Source organism: Phodopus roborovskii, unplaced genomic scaffold, assembly GCF_943737965.1.
Source record: "Phodopus roborovskii unplaced genomic scaffold, PHOROB, whole genome shotgun sequence".
In the NCBI taxonomy this organism is placed as follows: domain Eukaryota; kingdom Metazoa; phylum Chordata; class Mammalia; order Rodentia; family Cricetidae; genus Phodopus; species Phodopus roborovskii.
In genome coordinates this window covers 1,935,513-1,952,769 of record NW_026126460.1, presented here as the reverse complement: position 1 = coordinate 1,952,769, position 17,257 = coordinate 1,935,513, and the positions used below count along the sequence as shown (strand labels likewise).

The 17,257-nt window shown below is 38.4% G+C and overlaps 1 protein-coding gene across 3 annotated transcripts in view; it reads left to right on the top strand.

Annotated features, from left to right (window-relative positions):
* Nucleotides 1-2,806, top strand: part of Hecw2 (HECT, C2 and WW domain containing E3 ubiquitin protein ligase 2) — a 331,621-nt gene extending 328,815 nt beyond the window's left edge. For all 3 annotated transcript variants that reach the window (XM_051190202.1, XM_051190203.1, XM_051190204.1), the window contains one exon: nucleotides 674-2,806. In XM_051190202.1, the coding sequence (XP_051046159.1) occupies nucleotides 674-785 (112 nt within the window). In that variant the 3' untranslated portion in view covers nucleotides 786-2,806. The remainder of the gene's footprint in view (nucleotides 1-673) is intronic.
* Nucleotides 2,807-17,257: the final 14,451 nt, after the last annotated feature.

Below are 17,257 nucleotides of genomic sequence, written 5' to 3'. Positions count from 1 at the left end.
AAGGACAGATATTTCTAAAAAAATGAATGCTGCACAGAAGTGTGATTTAATGGGCATTTCTCTGTGTTGTGAACAGGGAGAAGACAGGTTATAGCATGAAATTCAAAGCACTCACAATGTCTACTGACTTCCATAGACAAGTCTAGCCAGGGACTTTCCCCAAACCCTGAGCCACAGTCTGGGCTTTCAGAAACAGTTGCTGTTCTTTCCTTCCCAACAAAATGAAAAACTGCCGAGCCACAGACTATCCAAGGGGCATCCAGGCAACTGACAGAGCTGGAAGTGAATCACTTTGCAAAGCCTTTATTCTGTTCTTTGAACAGAGAGGAAGAAAAAAAGGTTAAACTTGGCCTTTTCATTCTCATATAGCTCAGCAAGTAATACAATGCATGGAATATATCTTCTAAAGGGTGACATGTAAAGAAAATGTGTATATGCCCTGCTGCCCTAAGAAAAATGCAACTCTGAGTTTTTAAGTTGAGCTAGCTTCACTTTTCAAAAACTAACTGAAAATGGTAACAAAGAAATCTGAATGTGAAAGAGAAAAGCACTCTTGTGGGCATACATACATGCACACTCACAATCACACTTGTGTGCATATATGAGCACGTGGACATGCACTTTCATTTTCTCAGCCCCCTGCTAAACTACACCATGCTTCTTCTGTTTGCAGAGCCCACACTTGCTTTAACCGCCTGGATCTTCCCCCATACCCTTCCTTTTCTATGCTTTATGAGAAACTCTTGACAGCTGTTGAAGAGACCAGTACCTTTGGGCTTGAGTGACCTGGGAGGATGACACACAGCTCTTCGTGGACGGGCAGTTTCAGAAGCCGGCCTCTGAAGAGTGACAGAGCATTGGTAGTCTCAAGCCCAGGGTTCCATTAGAACAAACTGAGTGCTGCTCTTCAGCGCTCCTGTGTTTGGGGACTGCCTACGAGTCCTCTTGGAAGGATTGGGGTGAGCTCGGTGCCCGTGGAACAACCCAACAGTCTTTCAATCAACAGTTCTTGACTGCCAAACTTTTCCCATTTGTTGTGTTTCAAGATAAAGGTGAAGCTGTACATGGTCAACTCCGTGGTGACCTTTAGGGACTTGGGAGAATCTTGAAACTCTCCCACAAACATACTTCAAGCCAAACTGGCAGCACTTGACCCAATCTCTAAATTAGCGCAAGTGAAAGAGTATCATTAAAAAAAAATATATTTCCTAGGAGTACATTTGTTTAAGCCCTAAATTATAACAGAATATTCATTTCTTGCTTACGAGTGCCTGCATGGTGTGCACTATAGGTTTCAACATTCACAGGACAAGAGTGAAAATGAAACCAAGTCAGTATGAGGTAACTTTAAAGATTTGCAAAAAGGTGGTCTGTAACAATGTATATGCAAGTGGTATGTGTGTAATTATGGCTGAAGACAAACTGTTATTCAATGAATTACTAATGACAGATTCTATGCTTTATAATGCATGAAAACAATTTAAAAATAACTAGCAATTAATCACAGCATATCAAGAAAATGTACACAGTGAGTTCTGTTTATTTTTATAGGTTCATTATATTTCTGTTCTTTCAAATGTATATAAGGACCTACATACCATATTGTATGTACCACCTCTCCATTTTCATGTTCCATGCTTACTCGGGCATCTTGCTAGTATGTATCCTTTTAAGCACGCTCAAAGGAACTAAAGGGCCTTTTATTTTTATAAAGGTTAAAAAAAATTCCCCCAATACTTTGCACTGAACGTACCAAAGTCGAAGGGACATTACAATATGACTAACAGCAGCTACGTCACTTGACCAGTACAATAGCAGTAGCTTCTAAATCAAACTTCCTTCACAGTGCCATGTCAGCCTCTGCAAGGACTGTGCATCTAAGTAATAATTTTTTAAGACTCACAATATGTGATAGTATGATATGCATTTATTTAAAATGCATTAGATTCTCTTCCATCCATCAAATACTTTACAGGATGGCGTTTATTACAGATATTTCGTATTTTCCCCCACTGCTTTTTATTTGTACAGTACCATCAAACACCAGGCTTGGTTAGGGAACCATCAGCAGTTCTGGAGAGACCATCTCTCTTAGTAGTTAGAATTCCACTTTCCCCCATCAGTGAAGATACCAAGAATTGAAACTCTCAGTACTATATTTCTAAGCCTGCATTTTCACTGATGCATACTTTTCTTATTAATATCAAGAAAATATTTTCTATGGTCTCTCAGAAACTGCATGCCATCACTGACAAGACTTCTTAATTTGATGAGAGGATATCCTTCATTTTAATTCGGGGACTGTTCCATGCCATTGTTTGTTCCTTGATTTGTGATATAACTAACCAGACACACACAACAGTGAATTGAGGGTGTGAAAACTGTTGGATTAACGTTTGGCTTTCCAGTCTGGGGGATCTAGGCATTGCCTGCACATTGCTTTGAGAATCTTGTTTTTGAGTACCATGAACTTCCTATTGTGGGATGTGGGTGTCTTTACATTTCATGTACTCTTAGGTGTTTTGTAAGAACAGTTACTCTCCTGCTAGTTAAGCTGTGTGTTCTGTTGGGACCCTCAAAAGGAATGACACTCATGTTATATTACTGTGTTAAAGTACTGGTTGTGGGCAAATGTTCCAGGAGAGCAATACTATAGGAACCTGGAAAAGATATAAAGAATATTTATTTGTATACCATAATTGGGCCAGAAAAAAAAAAAAAGAACGACTACAACTTTTTGACTGGAATTATTAGTTTGTACTTATTTGTCATGAATACAAGTATATATTTAATTTTTGCAAACTTCTTTTACTTGTTTGTGTTTTTTCATCCCAAGGAAAACAGCACATTAACACACTTTCAAAATCATTCCTTGGCACTCAGGATGCAGGCAGATCTCTGTGAGTTCGAGGCCAGCCTGGTCTACAGAGAGAGTTCCAGGATAGGCTCCAAAGCAATGCAAGAAACCCTGTCTCGGAAAATCAAAAGAAAAAAAAATCACCCATTGATGTGTCAGAGCATCCCCTAACAGCTGTCACAGGAGCCCATTAAGAGGAAGCTGCCTTTCTTTCAGAAATTCATTTATAGACCATTTTAGTGTTCATTTGGTTTGAGACATTTTGCCACCTACCATATGCCATATTACTAGCAGAAGATATTTCAAATAAAATGCACTCCTTTATTTCTAATTAATGCTATTTTGTTAATGATGCTAAGGCAGCCGAGTTCTCAAATAACATTCTTAAAGTTGTAGGATTTAGTCTAGTTGGTACTGTCCTGAGAACTGGGAGTTGTCAAAATTGTAGCTAGCATATCAGAAAACCATGATAACCTACCTGTTGTTCTTCATGAGTAAAATAAGAAGCAGACAATAATAGCTCTATAAACATTAAACACATCCACAGAATAAATTAGATATTATTGTACTTCACTACTAGAAATATCCATAAAGATGTTCTTCTGGACTATGAACCCCAATAACTTTGCTTTTTGCTTTTGTTTTAAGGGATTTACAAATGATGCTACTAATGATATAACAGGCAGTTTCGATACCCCGTGTGTCTTTCAGGGCACAGGCACACTGTTGGCATTCCCTCCATGCTAGTCACTGCATTTGCTGATGGAGCTACAAGATTCTAAATCTGGCCTTCAGAAAGATGCTCATAGTCTACTAGAGGAGGCATCAAGTTTCCAAAACCATTGTACATCCAAGACAAAGTTCTACCAATCATGAATAAAGAGAGAATAGCCTATTCACCCCAGAGGCTTGGTTACAGCTTCCTGTATGTGAAACTGTGTAGCTAAAAGATGTCATCATATATGTGCTATTTCTCTTGGTAACAACAAGGGTGTCATAGAATATCAATGCTGGTAAGTCTTTAGACTCAAAATGCATTTATACAATGAAAGTTTAAAGTCCGTCGGTGGGAGTTGAACTGTGAAAATGTTTTCATATTATCAGAGATTTCCTCCAGACTTGCACTACACATATGTTCCAACTTCAGTGTAAAATATCACAGTTCCTAAGTCCAAAACACTTATGGGATCATATTTTTCTTGTGAATGGAAGTCACAGTTTTCTAGTATATGTTGTATTTATACTTTAGTAGTCAATCTGTAATGAATAAATATAAAAAACAAAATTGAAACTAGAAAGGAAATACAAAGTGTAGCTTCTTAATGAAGAAAGGGGACTGAAGCCTATTCACTGCAAGCATGATGAAAATATCCTGAAGGTGGTGGCTGTAGGGTATGTTTGCACAGTGCTGGGGTGTTTGCACAGTGCTTTCAAACGCATTCTCTTGCAGTCCTCAGTGCTTGGCTTGGGAGAAGAATCAAGCTCCCCTTGGGATCAGGCTGATTTCATGAGAACTGGTGAGATGAGTCTTCCTGCCTTGCTGTCATGATCCTGTTCCATCTCCAGAAATATGAAGGCTGACATTTGTACTGATATACTCCACTGTCAGATGCTCTACTTTCCCTAACTTTCCCTTTCTTAAACTTAAAATGTAACACTCCTGCAAAGGCCATGGAGAAAGGAGTATATTCACGAAAAAGGCTCTTCATGGATGCGGTGCTTACATTTACTGCCAGTGAGAGGAACTGAAGACAAATCAGATTGTGTTTGTTGGCTTTGCACAACCCGGGAGTTTAGCTTCCTTGGGGATTATGTAGAAGCAAGAGTATGGAAAAGGCACCAATCAGAGCCCTGGCTTCCATTACTAATTTACGATTAACCTGAGTCTTCAGAGGCCAGGCAGCTGGATCCCAGTGACATGGAGGAAGGGACCAGCCGCAACTTGTTTTTCTTTCTGTCTTCCTTGTTCTCATTCAAATGACTTTTTTCTGCCTTTTTCACAAGGCTGTTTCTAACAAGGAGCATAACTTATGGAGAATCTAGAATTTCATTCAATTTAACTTCATTCAGGAAATTCCAGCAGGAAATGAGGCTGTTTTAACCTTAAAAAGCATCACTAACCCCACATAAGAAACAACATGCAGAATACAACCTAAGCCCCCAACTACAGTACAGATTCAGGTCAGCTGTTGGTGAATGGCATCCTCAATCTGGCATCCTCAATCAGCCATCCTACTCCCTGTGACTTAACTTTAAATTAATGGGAATGTCCCTTGTCAGCTAATTCTAGTCAGAGAAATTTATATGCTTTTGTAGTTAGTTCTATTGCATTTCCAGATTTTTTGTCTAGCACAGAAGCAAAGGAATGCCAGAAACATTAGAGGTTTCCGAGCTGTCACTCAAGGTCAACCACTACCATTAAAAGGGCGATTAAAAACAAAAGGCAGAAAAGAGATGCCTGGCAGTTGTACAACCTGGTAATCTACTGCTGCTTTCAAGATTCAGGAGTAGCAAGTGCATTCCAAGGAACTGGCATTATAGATATAATGAATGTGATTGGCTGTATCACAGCAATCAGGGTTAGGAGTGAAGGCACATTTAAGATCACAGAATAGCCAAGGAAACAATGGAACCAGTCTCACCCTGCTAGTGGGGAGTCAGAACTTGTTCCATTTTGGTTTCTGAATTTTGAAAACAATGCCTTTTTTTTTTTTTAGTGAAGGCACTGATTGGCCATCTACCTGGTGGGAAATACACTTGTTGTATGATTTCAGTAGGTTAGTATTTCCTGTATTGCTAAATGTCACTTAGTCCTGAAGTTCAACAATTTGCATTAAATTATTACAGTTTTCTTTTTAACTTGAAAGCTATTTTTACTACTATCAGACACTGTCTGAAATAAAAGTGCTTTTATTTCATTATGCTTAATTTATTTGTTTTTTGGTTTTTTCAAGATAGGGTTTCTCTGTGTAGCTCTGGAGGTTGTCCTGGAACTAGCTCTTGTAGACTAGGCTGGTCTCTGGTCTGGAACACACAGAGATCCACCTGTCTCTGCCTTCCAGGAACTAGCTCTTGTAGACTAGGCTGGTCTCTGGTCTGGAACACACAGAAATCCACCTGCCTCTGCCTTCCAAGTGCTGATATTAAAGGCATGTGCCACCACCTCCCGGGCTTAATTTGTTTTTACGACTGACATTAGCATAACTTTTAAACATTCTCATTCTCAAATCAGCTATTTAATGTTGATTTAAACATTCCCTATTAATCTAGAAAGCAAACTCCTAAGTGTGAGATTACTGAATTGCAAAAGGAGACCTAATGAGTGCTTCCTATTGGAGAAGTTAATCAAGACAGCAGAGACATTTGCTTCGATTTTGATGTTCAAGGTACTTTATTCTGATTTTATGATTGAATAGCTCAACACAATAGGATGGCTCTAGCTGTATATGGTTTTTATGTCTGGTGGCCTTGGGTGGGTGATATCTTCAAATCCAATTTCCTTTTAAGATATTACAGCCTGAGGAGTGTTGATAGGTATTCTGTATGATTCAAACTGAATCAGCTATTACTGGTGTAGGTAAGAAATCATCAGTAAATTTTGGTAATTATCACCTTCTGTAAAAGGGATAGGTAATGTTCTTGAAATATCTTGGAAGGGTGAACCAGGAATCACATAGAACAGAATGTTCTCTTAGGACTTTAATGCCCTAAAAGATATAATTACAGCTTTTTTTTTCTTTATGTAATATCTTAAGTAAAATATGGGGCTGTTAACACACTGGAAAGTACATAAGATTACATGTTTTTATAATAGGGATGCAGGCATTCCAAAATAAATGAATAAAAAATACACGCATCTCTCTTGCCTCTTACTGAAAGTATTAATCTAATTTTATAATAATCTTACTTTTTAATATCAAGGCTCTGTAAAAAATATTTTATTTCTAAGATTTCAGTAGAGCACAGGTGGTGTATTTTTTTAAGCCTTTCCACTTGTCTTCACCAACCACACTCATCACGTCTACTATACCATAGGCAGCAGTTAATAGTTACACTTCTGGTTTTGTTGAGTTAAGCTTTGTATTTATTCAGTATAACTTTTAATAAAGAATAATAATGGCAGGTATTTGATATTAGAATTAAGATTATATAGCCCTTGTTTTACCTTATATTTACCTTTTTTAAGGCACATAATATAGGTTGTTGGTAGCCATTCTAGAAAGGCTTCTTGAGTGCTATTACACAAAGCTTAGGACTGAATTGTGGATCAGTTGTTCATTTTCTGGGAAGTCTGTGTTGTTATCCTTACCTGAGCCCCTGACTCTTGTGTTGTATTTTTTATGATTATGAAATGCTTTGACGGAAAGATATTTTAATGTGTACAATTTGTTTTATTTTCATACTGATCTCTATTTTTGTTTAAAACCATGTTACATCATGAAATCACTTAATCAAAAATAAATCTTCTTTTAAAAAATTAATTATGGCTTTTCTGTCATAGTTTGGGGGAAGAATAAATTCAGGAGAACAAAAACAGGAATAAAGTACTTGGGATTCATATACAGTTCTGCAGATATGTCAATTCTTCCTTTCATTGTATTTATAATCAGGAATCTCCTTTGTTTATCTTTACACTTTACAAGAATATGATGCTTTCAGCAGTGCACCTGTGAATGTTACAGAAACGAATTGATACAAATCACAGGTCTTTCACTCTGGTCGAGTCTATTTGTTATGTCATGTTGAATCTTTAGTCCATGATCATATGCATGCCACATCCACTGCTATAGCCTAAATCGATTTAATCTGAGGAGCATATAATCATGTCTGGGAAAGGCAGGTAGGAAAATTGGCTGAGCAACAGACCAATGGGGCTTCCAAATATCTTTTTCTAGCAGATCCTAGCCATGTGTAATTCTGGTCTAGCATTGAAAATCCATTGATTTGTAAAGAGAAACTCAGAAATTCAAATGTTGATGTGATAGTTCCAAATTATTTGATCCATTGGTGGATCAAACTCACCATATCCACAGGTTGAATTTGCCTTATAAGTCAAGAGTCTGGACCCCTTGATTTAATAAATTAATCCTTTATACTCGACTTATTAGTGACATAAATAGACTGTCCAAACAAAGAAAATGTTACTAGGATATAGTTAATAGGAGAAGATGAGGGAAGGAGAAAAGTGAGTATAGGGTGTGAAGGTCATCAATTAATAACCAGGGAAAGGTAGCTCTATAGTATAAAGGCCAGCAGCAGTCACTGGAGTTTGTATTTGAAAGTGACATTTAGTATCTTTCTGAAAAAAAAAAAAAACAAACAAACAACTCATGTTAGTTCATGTAAGAGAGTCCCTGTCAAGATGTCACGGGTCCTGAGTTATCATTAAACTCTATTTGATATTCTAGGGTTAGGAATCAACTTCATGTATGACACAAGAGCAGTTTAAAACACAAGATTCCACTATTACAACTTCACACTGTTGGTGAAAGTCAAGGGTAAAAATGGTATTCATGTGGCTGATTTCTTCATTGTGTGTAGCATTCCTGCTATGCCTTTTGACTTCACCGTGTGTTTTGTTGTTGTTGTTTGTTTGTTTGTTTGTTTGTTTTTTCATGACAAATGTACCTGCTTTTGCTATGTTCTCTTAATGTAAAACTCAAAGCCACTTGACCAGTGACTATATAACAGCCACTCTCTACCTCCCCGGGTATTTCAGGCTGTTCTGGAGTTGTTTGTTTGGCTGGTCCGTTGTTTTTTGATTTGTTTTACATCTTTAAGCCAGAAAGCATTTTAACTCTTGGTGAAGGAATAAAGACTATCTCTTCATACTTTCTTTTTCTTATTGGTGAGTGTTTACCTATTTATGACTTTCCTTTTTCTGATAGAAACTTCCCTACTCTTGTGTTTGTCAGTCAAATAAAACTTTGGCATCACAAGAACAAACAGAAATGAGAACTCCTGATAAAGCTATGCTTGCTGAAATGTGTTCTATTCACTGTTTGCTGGACCATTGAAAAATTCTATAACAAATAGATCTCAAAGATGTTCAGACATTAGGTTTTCACTTGGGAATTGCTAGTGATGTTTCAGAGGACCTTTGGAGGAGCATGCATTTGTTTTTCATGATTTATAACAATGCTATAAAGTAACACCTCACTACATCAGACACTTAGATAGGGTAATAATTCATACCCCATTGATATTCAGCTGTCAAGTCCACATTCTTGAACACTGTCATGGCATAATCAACCCCACAGCCCCATACCTGTGTGTCCACTCAAAATTATGTTCTGAGGTTAAGGCCATAAAGATCTAACTGACATTTTTGGTCCCAATTTCCAAGTCATACTTTTCTAGAATTTGACTAAACCTAATAAAGGACATCTTTTCAAGTAAACAGAATGGAGTCTATGGAAACCAAAGGCAGCGTGGTCTTCCCATCTAATTCTGGTAAGTAGCCAGGGACAATGGCAATAGCCTGTGTTGTTTCGGGGGCCTCCAGGGCTTTCCTGGCCAGCAGCACATAGGGAGGTTGCTTATATCTAGAACTAGAACTTTCATTTAATAATTCATGGCTTCTCAGAGCAACATTATCCACTCATGTGGGGGGGGGTACCGCCATCCAAATTCTTCTTTCTAATTGTATATTTTAGTTAATTTACAAAGTACTAGGTTTCCAAATGCTTCTTCATGTATTCTTGGTTTGGGTTAATCTCTCCTGTCTTCATCTTCCTGTCTCCATCCCTGTTTAAACCTTTACCACCCTCAGTATTCCCTCCCTCTGCTTTCATATTATAAGCGCTCTACTGCTTCCAACCCATAGAAGCCCTCTTCCCCTCATCTGTGGCTCCTTTCTAGCTGCCATGTCTTTACATGTATTTCAAGTTAAGCATATGACTTTAAGACTCAAAACTATGTTGCAAGAGACATCAATCTCTTTGGCTAAGGACACAGAGAAATCAAGCTGGAATTGAGCTGGGATCTTCTGCCCTGCTCTTTAGCTTCCATAGTACTTAAAGGCACTGTGCAGGCAGCTGGAGGAGAAAGTCCATAAATGTCACAATCTTAATCAGCTGTGGACTTTGCATGTTATATTGTTAGGAGGAATATATTTTTATGCACTTATCTACCACCTAAAATGAAAAATCCATGAGAGAATCTCAGAGCTGGAAAAAGAATTAACTTTCTATTCTCTTTCATAGCTCATGTCCATTACCTGCATTCAATCCTTTCAGTTCACCTAACATGGAACCTTTTTCATCTCTTTCTACATGCTGTACTATACTCGTGGCACATGTACGTGTATGCGTGCGTGCGTGCATGCGTGTGTGTGTGTGTGTGTGTGCGTGCGTGTGTGTGTGTGTGTGTGTGTGTTCGGCTAGTTCCACATATAAGGAAGAATACAATTTTTTTTCTTCCTGAGATTATATAATATCACTTAATTTATATAATCTGTCCATCCTGTTTCCTGAAAATTTAACAATTATTTTTTCTTTAAAACTGAATACACACACACATACTCTCTGTAGTGAGATATAAGGATCAGGATAACTTTCCTTGTCCATTTATTTGATAATGGACAACTAGATTTTTTAATTTTTTACTATAGTGAATAAAGCAGCAATAGATACAGGGTGTAAATATCTCTACAGTACAGTAGACTGGGATATATGTGTGTGTTTTTGTTTATATACATATACACATAACATATATGTATATATATCTATATATAGATATATAGATATAAATATAGATATATATTATAAAAAGAGAGGAAAAATGGTTAATGGCCAGAGGGAAATAAGCTATAGCTATAAACCTTAACCATATGTGCTAGTGAAATAACATGCTACTGTCCAACTTTTATAGTTATTACATAAGAATGAAAACATTTTAAGACATACATGAAGAGAAGGAACATCTCCAAGAAATAGTTATTCTTCAAGTGAATGAATCCTTGTTTTTAGATTCTGTTATTTGCAAGACACCTGTCCTAATATCTGCATTTTATTAAGTGTGATTCAGCCTGTCCAGCTGACATGGAGTAATAGCTCAAAAGCCATTATCTCCCCAGGCCCTCTCTCATTTGTATATAACCTCACTGACCCATGTCTCACATTTTTATTTGTAAAACAGGAATGATTCCTTTCTCCTGCCCTGCTCCTTGTGTTAAGGCAGTGCACATGTGTGACATTGCTTTATGCTTGGGGAATATTTTAGAGATGATACTTCCCATCTCTCTCTGTCCCAACAGGCCAGTCTCGGTTTCTGAGTTTGTCATTGGGAGACTCTCAAATATCATCTCTGTTTTTAGGAACTGATGGGTGATTTACTCTGATCTAAAAGTGATCCCTCCTGCTCTAGAGTATATGATCAAACCACCTACTTCCTTAGATCCTTTTGTGAACTTTTAGAAGTGATCTACCTATCCATCCATCCATCCATCCATCCACACACCCATCTACCCACCCACCCAACCCACCCATCAATCCATCCAATGAACATTTACTGAGTTGCTGTTTTATTTCATGCACCATGGTATGTGCTTGGGAAATGGCTGAGTAAAGTAGTCATATGATTATGTGGGACTCCCTTTGGGGAGTTTACAGTCTCCAAGCAATGACAGACAATGATGAACTTTACATGTGATTACTAATTGTGATTTTTAAAAAGTGCTATAAAGAAAAGGGAGCAGCACTGGGGGGGGGGACCCCTCTCAGAGGATGCCACACTTAAGATGGGAACAGAAGGGGAAGATCAGAGGGAAAGCTTCTGCTGCATCCTATCATTGCAGTCCCATAAACACCAGAATAATTACAGAGCACACATGAAAGGCAGAGTCTCTTCCAGGAGCATCTTCTCATGAAGACTGAGCACTATAACATCTAACCTGCTTTCTTCTCCTTCTACCCAATAGCCAGTTAAGTAGGTTTCTCTGCAGTAATGCAAGTCTCTTGTATAATGAGTTTGGAGCCAGGACACAATGAGAAGGAAAATGTGAGAACACATGACCTACACTTAGTGTGTACTACAGAGTACTAAGGATGTGAGCTTGATAGCCTGAACTGAAAAACCCAGACAGGTTAGTGAGCCTGGATTTCCCTAAATGAGACTACTTTAAATCTATGCTCCAAGAATTAATAAATATACATTTTCTCTAGTGTGAGAAAGTATGGCAGACTTTTCTCATTTTATTTCAAATGTCTTGTTCCTTTGTATTTTTATTTATCTAGCCTTAATTTGGAAATTTTGGTTCTTAAGAACAAGTAGGCTCTCTTGGCTGCTGGTTTGCTATCCTATTATATGCTTACTATGAGTAGCTTAAAGGTCGATCATCTCTGACCTGCCAAATCTTTCCTCACAAACTTGGGCGATCAAGGACAGAAGAGGGGAGTAAGCTTGGCTTAGCCAGTAGAGAATATGTGCTTGCTAAGAAGCCAAGTCTCAGGCCTTCTGGTTTTACACACAGCTGCATGTGAGACAGCATGCTTGCCATCTGCTGACAAATTACATTTTCCTTTCCCCCTCTGCCTGTGGCTGATGTGTCAGAGGATCTCCTGTTATGATTCAGAAGAAGAGAGTGAGGAAGAAAAGCACCCCACAAATTTTACCTCTGCTTAGCTCTCCCTTGGGTGTAGCCCCTAAGAGCCTTTCATCTTCAGCTCTAGCCTGAACCCGAACCTTAGATGGGCAGCTCACTTTTCTAGTTCCCTTTCTCATCTGTGGAATGGAACACTGTTAGCCTTGCTTGCAGCCATCGTAGGATTCCTGGCCTCAACTAAAAAACTGCCCAGGGAGGCAGTTTGGTAACTCTAAAGCATAGTGATTATTATTGCTGTACCCTGTGCCACGTTCAGCATGCATGGCTGACCTAGAAGCTTTTACACCTGCTCAGGGTTCAGCTACTCTATGGGGACTTTTATAGGTCAATAAGTAATGGGGACAGTCTCAGAGGAACTGCCTATTTTTACTTTGCAGGAGCAGCCTGCTTAAAGGCTCAAGAGTTAGAGGATTGAGATAATTAAATACTAAATAAAATTGACCTATTCTGATGGTTTATATAACTGATCATATATATGTGATATTGCCTAGGTCAAACTGAACAACGCTCGAGGAAGTCATGGGAACAGATCAAAAACAGTTTTGCCATTTCCTCTTCTTAGCAGGCCGAGAAGACAGACAGACATCCTGGGTGAGAGCCAGGAAGAAGTAAAGACACACGATTTTATGCCTGTACATTGTCAAATACCACATCGAGATAAGCCACAGCGAGCTCTGAGCTCTCATGTTTAGTAAGAGTACCCATAATTTAAGTCTGCAAGAAGCAGGTTATCACTGGTCATTATAAAAGCCTGCTTTTCAGTGTGTCAACCTGTTCTCGGCTTAGTTGTTTATATCTTTCTGTTGTGTTGTGTACTGTACCCAGGCCTGTCTTCTGAGAACACAGGGATGCCTGCCTCCAACCTCAAACCCAACAATCAAACTGTACAAAATGAAAAAAAAAAAAAAAAGTAATGTTTGCTTCCCTGGTTATGTGGTTATGTTATTGTTTTCTGAATTATTTCAAGACTTCAAAGAATCTTTAATCTTCAGTAGTATTTCAGTTTCAAGCAGTATTTCTCCTTCCAAAGGAGGATGCTGTTTCCAGTCAAAACTTATTTAAACCCCTAACAATGTGAGTTCAGAGAAAATGGAAAGATCTGAAGGGCCTAATCAGGCTGCACACTCTTCACCCTTGATGTCTAGCAGGAAGGTAATTTGAATTAAAAGAAAGAAAGAAAGAAACTTTAAAATATACTTGCAAAGTTATAGAAAGCAGAACTATTGCAGGCCCAAGCAGCTCAAATGGAGTGGTATTATATTGTATTCATCACATTAAATAACAAGAGGGAAACCTAATAGGAGCCAGGTCCTGGATCCTTTCGGGATAATTCCGCTACATTTGAAATCTAGCATGCCTCTCATGGCGCTCTTAAACACTCTATATAACGAGATTCTCTCAAACATTTCTGTTTTGATTGGCTCAGAAATACTGTAGGTGCCTGAAATGATTTCTAACGAACTAAGCACATGGCCTGGCGTCACCAGCTACTCTCAGAGCCCTTTGCTCATTTATAGAAACTGCATAGCTGAGAAGTAACAACGGAAATCTTACACTCTACTGCTTGAGAGTTGGATCCTAGTTCCAAAGCCTGGGTAAAAGTTCACTGCTGGAGTAGAACGCCAGCATTTTTTTTTTAAACTCTGAAATGTAAATGTTTTCATTTACTTAAGCAGTTTTTTAAATTTTTCATGGAAGACAAAGGCCTAAAGATCAGGCTAAGTTTATTTTGTTTTCTCTTTTTAAAGATTAATGGTTTATATTTATGGAGTTGCAGAAAGGCTGATTGATAGAATCAGGATGGAGATCTGTAATTACAGCTGTTTGTAGGATTGGTCAGAGCTCTTAGTTGAAACAGTTGAGCATCTTTGGATGAGTAAAATTTTAAGAATATTAGAATGGGGATCTGAAGAGGAAAGCCACGGATGGGACAAAAAGCTATGGACAATATCCTGTTTGCAGCTGTTGTAAGGACAGAGTCCGGCACACCCAAACACAGAGCTTGTACTACAGGTGCCACTCACAGTGGACATAGATGGGGCTTCCAGAGCCTTTACTCCTGAGAGCTGATGTTTCTGCCTCCTCTCCTGCCATCTCAGAGTTGGTCATAGACCTACTTCAGTCACTCCAAATTCAAAGTTCAGATGACTAATAAGCCTAAGGTTGCTCTACCTAAGCTGCAAGGGAGTCTGGGATGCACTTGACACTTTGGCTACTTCTTTCATTTAGATGTGATGGGTGAGGAATTCTTTAAACACAGGATGGGTTAAGACACAAAGTGATCTACAATGAGAACTATTCCCTCTCCCACCCCACCTCCAAAGAAAAACCTGATTGCTGTAATTAGAACAGAGGTTTTCAATCATTTTGATTTGCAGACTTCATACTCTCAAAAAAATGACCAAGGACCTCAAAGAATTTTGGTTTATTTATGTTATATATGTTATATTGATCAGTGCTTACCATTTAGAGATTAAAGGACGTATTTAAAAATATTCATCAATTCATTTAAAATAATTGTATGTTAGCCTAAGTAATGTTTTGTAAGCAAAGCGCTTCACAGTGAGCAGCAGTCTTTTGTGGACACTTTGTGTTAACTTATTGTGATATTACATATCCTGCAGTCTCTGGAAGCTCCACCATATCCTGAGTGACTCAGAATGACAAAAGATCAACACGTTAGAGTCATTATGAAGGCAAATTTGACATTGGTGTCTCTGAGAAGGTCTTGGTGTCTCTGCACAGTTCTAAAGCAGCTAGGTGAAAGATGCATTTTGTGAATGAAATTAGGACTATTAACTTGGAGCACACATTGAGCTATCATTCTTCATTCCTGTCATATAGTTTTGTACAGAGGTAGACAGGATTGAGACTGGATTATTAAAATGATCATGTTGTGAATAGAACAGATAACAGAACCAAGAGCTGGACTATTGGTCATTTTATTGAGCTTTTCTTTCACTCTCTCCTTTAATCTTGGAGATTGGTTACTCCCATCTTTAATTTCTGATACTGTAGTTCTTATATTTGGATGCCTTAAGAATGGTAGACAAGTTATTTTAAACAAGCCATTTAAAAAGGTATAGATTTCTAGAATTATTGCAAATGTAGGATAGAGGTCCCATGTGCTTGTGACCAATTTCCCTTGTCTCAGGACATATTTATCATATCTAAGGAATTAATACAAACACATGGTTATTAACTACAGCATATGGGTTTATTCATATTCTCTTGTTTTTCCCAGTCTCATTTTCCCACTCCAGGATCCCATGCAGGATATCACATTCAGTTCAGTCCCACAGCTCCTCAGACTTTCCTCTCCCATGTCTGTTTCTCAGGTGTCCCTTAGTTTTGATGTCTGTAACTGTCCTGAGGATCATCACTCTGGTATAATACAGAATCCTCACCAGTCGGAGCTATGAATTTTGGGGTGGAAGCCCCCAGAAGCAAAGGATCATTTTCACCGTGTTGTACGTAGGGACACAGGTTATCAACACGACTTCACAGGTTTTCTTGACTTTGATACCTACAGGGTTTGAAGCACTGTTATCACTTCTCTGCACTGCCTTCTCTCTTCCATCATGTATGTCTGGGAGTCATGGAAAGATAGGTCAGAGCTAAAGAGTGGCAAGTTACATTCCACCCTATGCCTGGAAGATATTCCTTCACTTTTCCCATTTATTGATTCACTTATTCATTTCAGTTAATGTCAACCCATGAATATAAACATGTATCTTAAACTTGGTTGTGTTGCTCAAATTTCCCCAGCCTTGGCCACTTAGCTTGTGGACACACCCTTGAACACGGCCCACTTTGTGTGATGGCACTTCTCTGTTCTTTTCCTGGCTACATAATAACATAGGCCCATCTGTTCACCACTGTCCTCAACAGAACCAGCCACCTCCATAAGGAGCTTTGGCTCTTTTTGCTGGAGAATGGAATTAGAAGCCAAGAGCTGAATACTAGTTGTTTCTTGGGCGTATTGTTTTTAAGCATTGTTGGCCGACAGTTCAAGGAGAGACATGTACATACTATGAACCTGTGCATATTGATGAACATTTTAGAAATAAACATCTATATACATGACGATAAACACGAATTCACACTTATGAGTTTAACTCATTGTCCCAGGGAATAGTCTAACCCCAATCTCTTACACTTTTATATTGTTGCAGCATCATTTTAGTAATGAAGCAATCTGAGAATGGTAGATGTGAGGAAGCCAAAGTATGAGGAGAGTAGGAGCTCCAGGGATACTTGTGATTTATTTATTTGCAGTGGTGGAGACTGGACCTAGGGTCTTACACCTATTAGACAAGCATTGCACCACCAGCTAAACTCACAACAATAAGGAGAATTAAACACCAAGAGATTTTATTTCTGTGTTAGTAGCTGCAGTTAGTAGATATCCAAAGAAAAAGGCTGTGCAGTGGAGATGGGCTTGGACCCTGGGTTCATCTATGAGGGTAGAACAGAATCCTCATGTTCTTTGTCATCAAAGGAGGAAAGTGTAGCACTTAATTCATGAGAATGTGTGAGAGGCTCCATGAATTAACACAAGCTACACATTTAGAATTGCCAGGCTCATTATTTGTGAGTTGTTGTTATTTATACTGTGGGATAAGTATATTATTATCTCCATTTAACAGACGAAAATACAGAGGCACAGAAATTTTCTATCTTGCTCAAGGTCTCCCACCTTGTAAATTAGAGAGCCACTTTCCCATTAACTGTGACCTTGAAAGGGTTGCTGAACATGTCCGAACTTATTTCTTGTTCTATAAAAATAACATTAT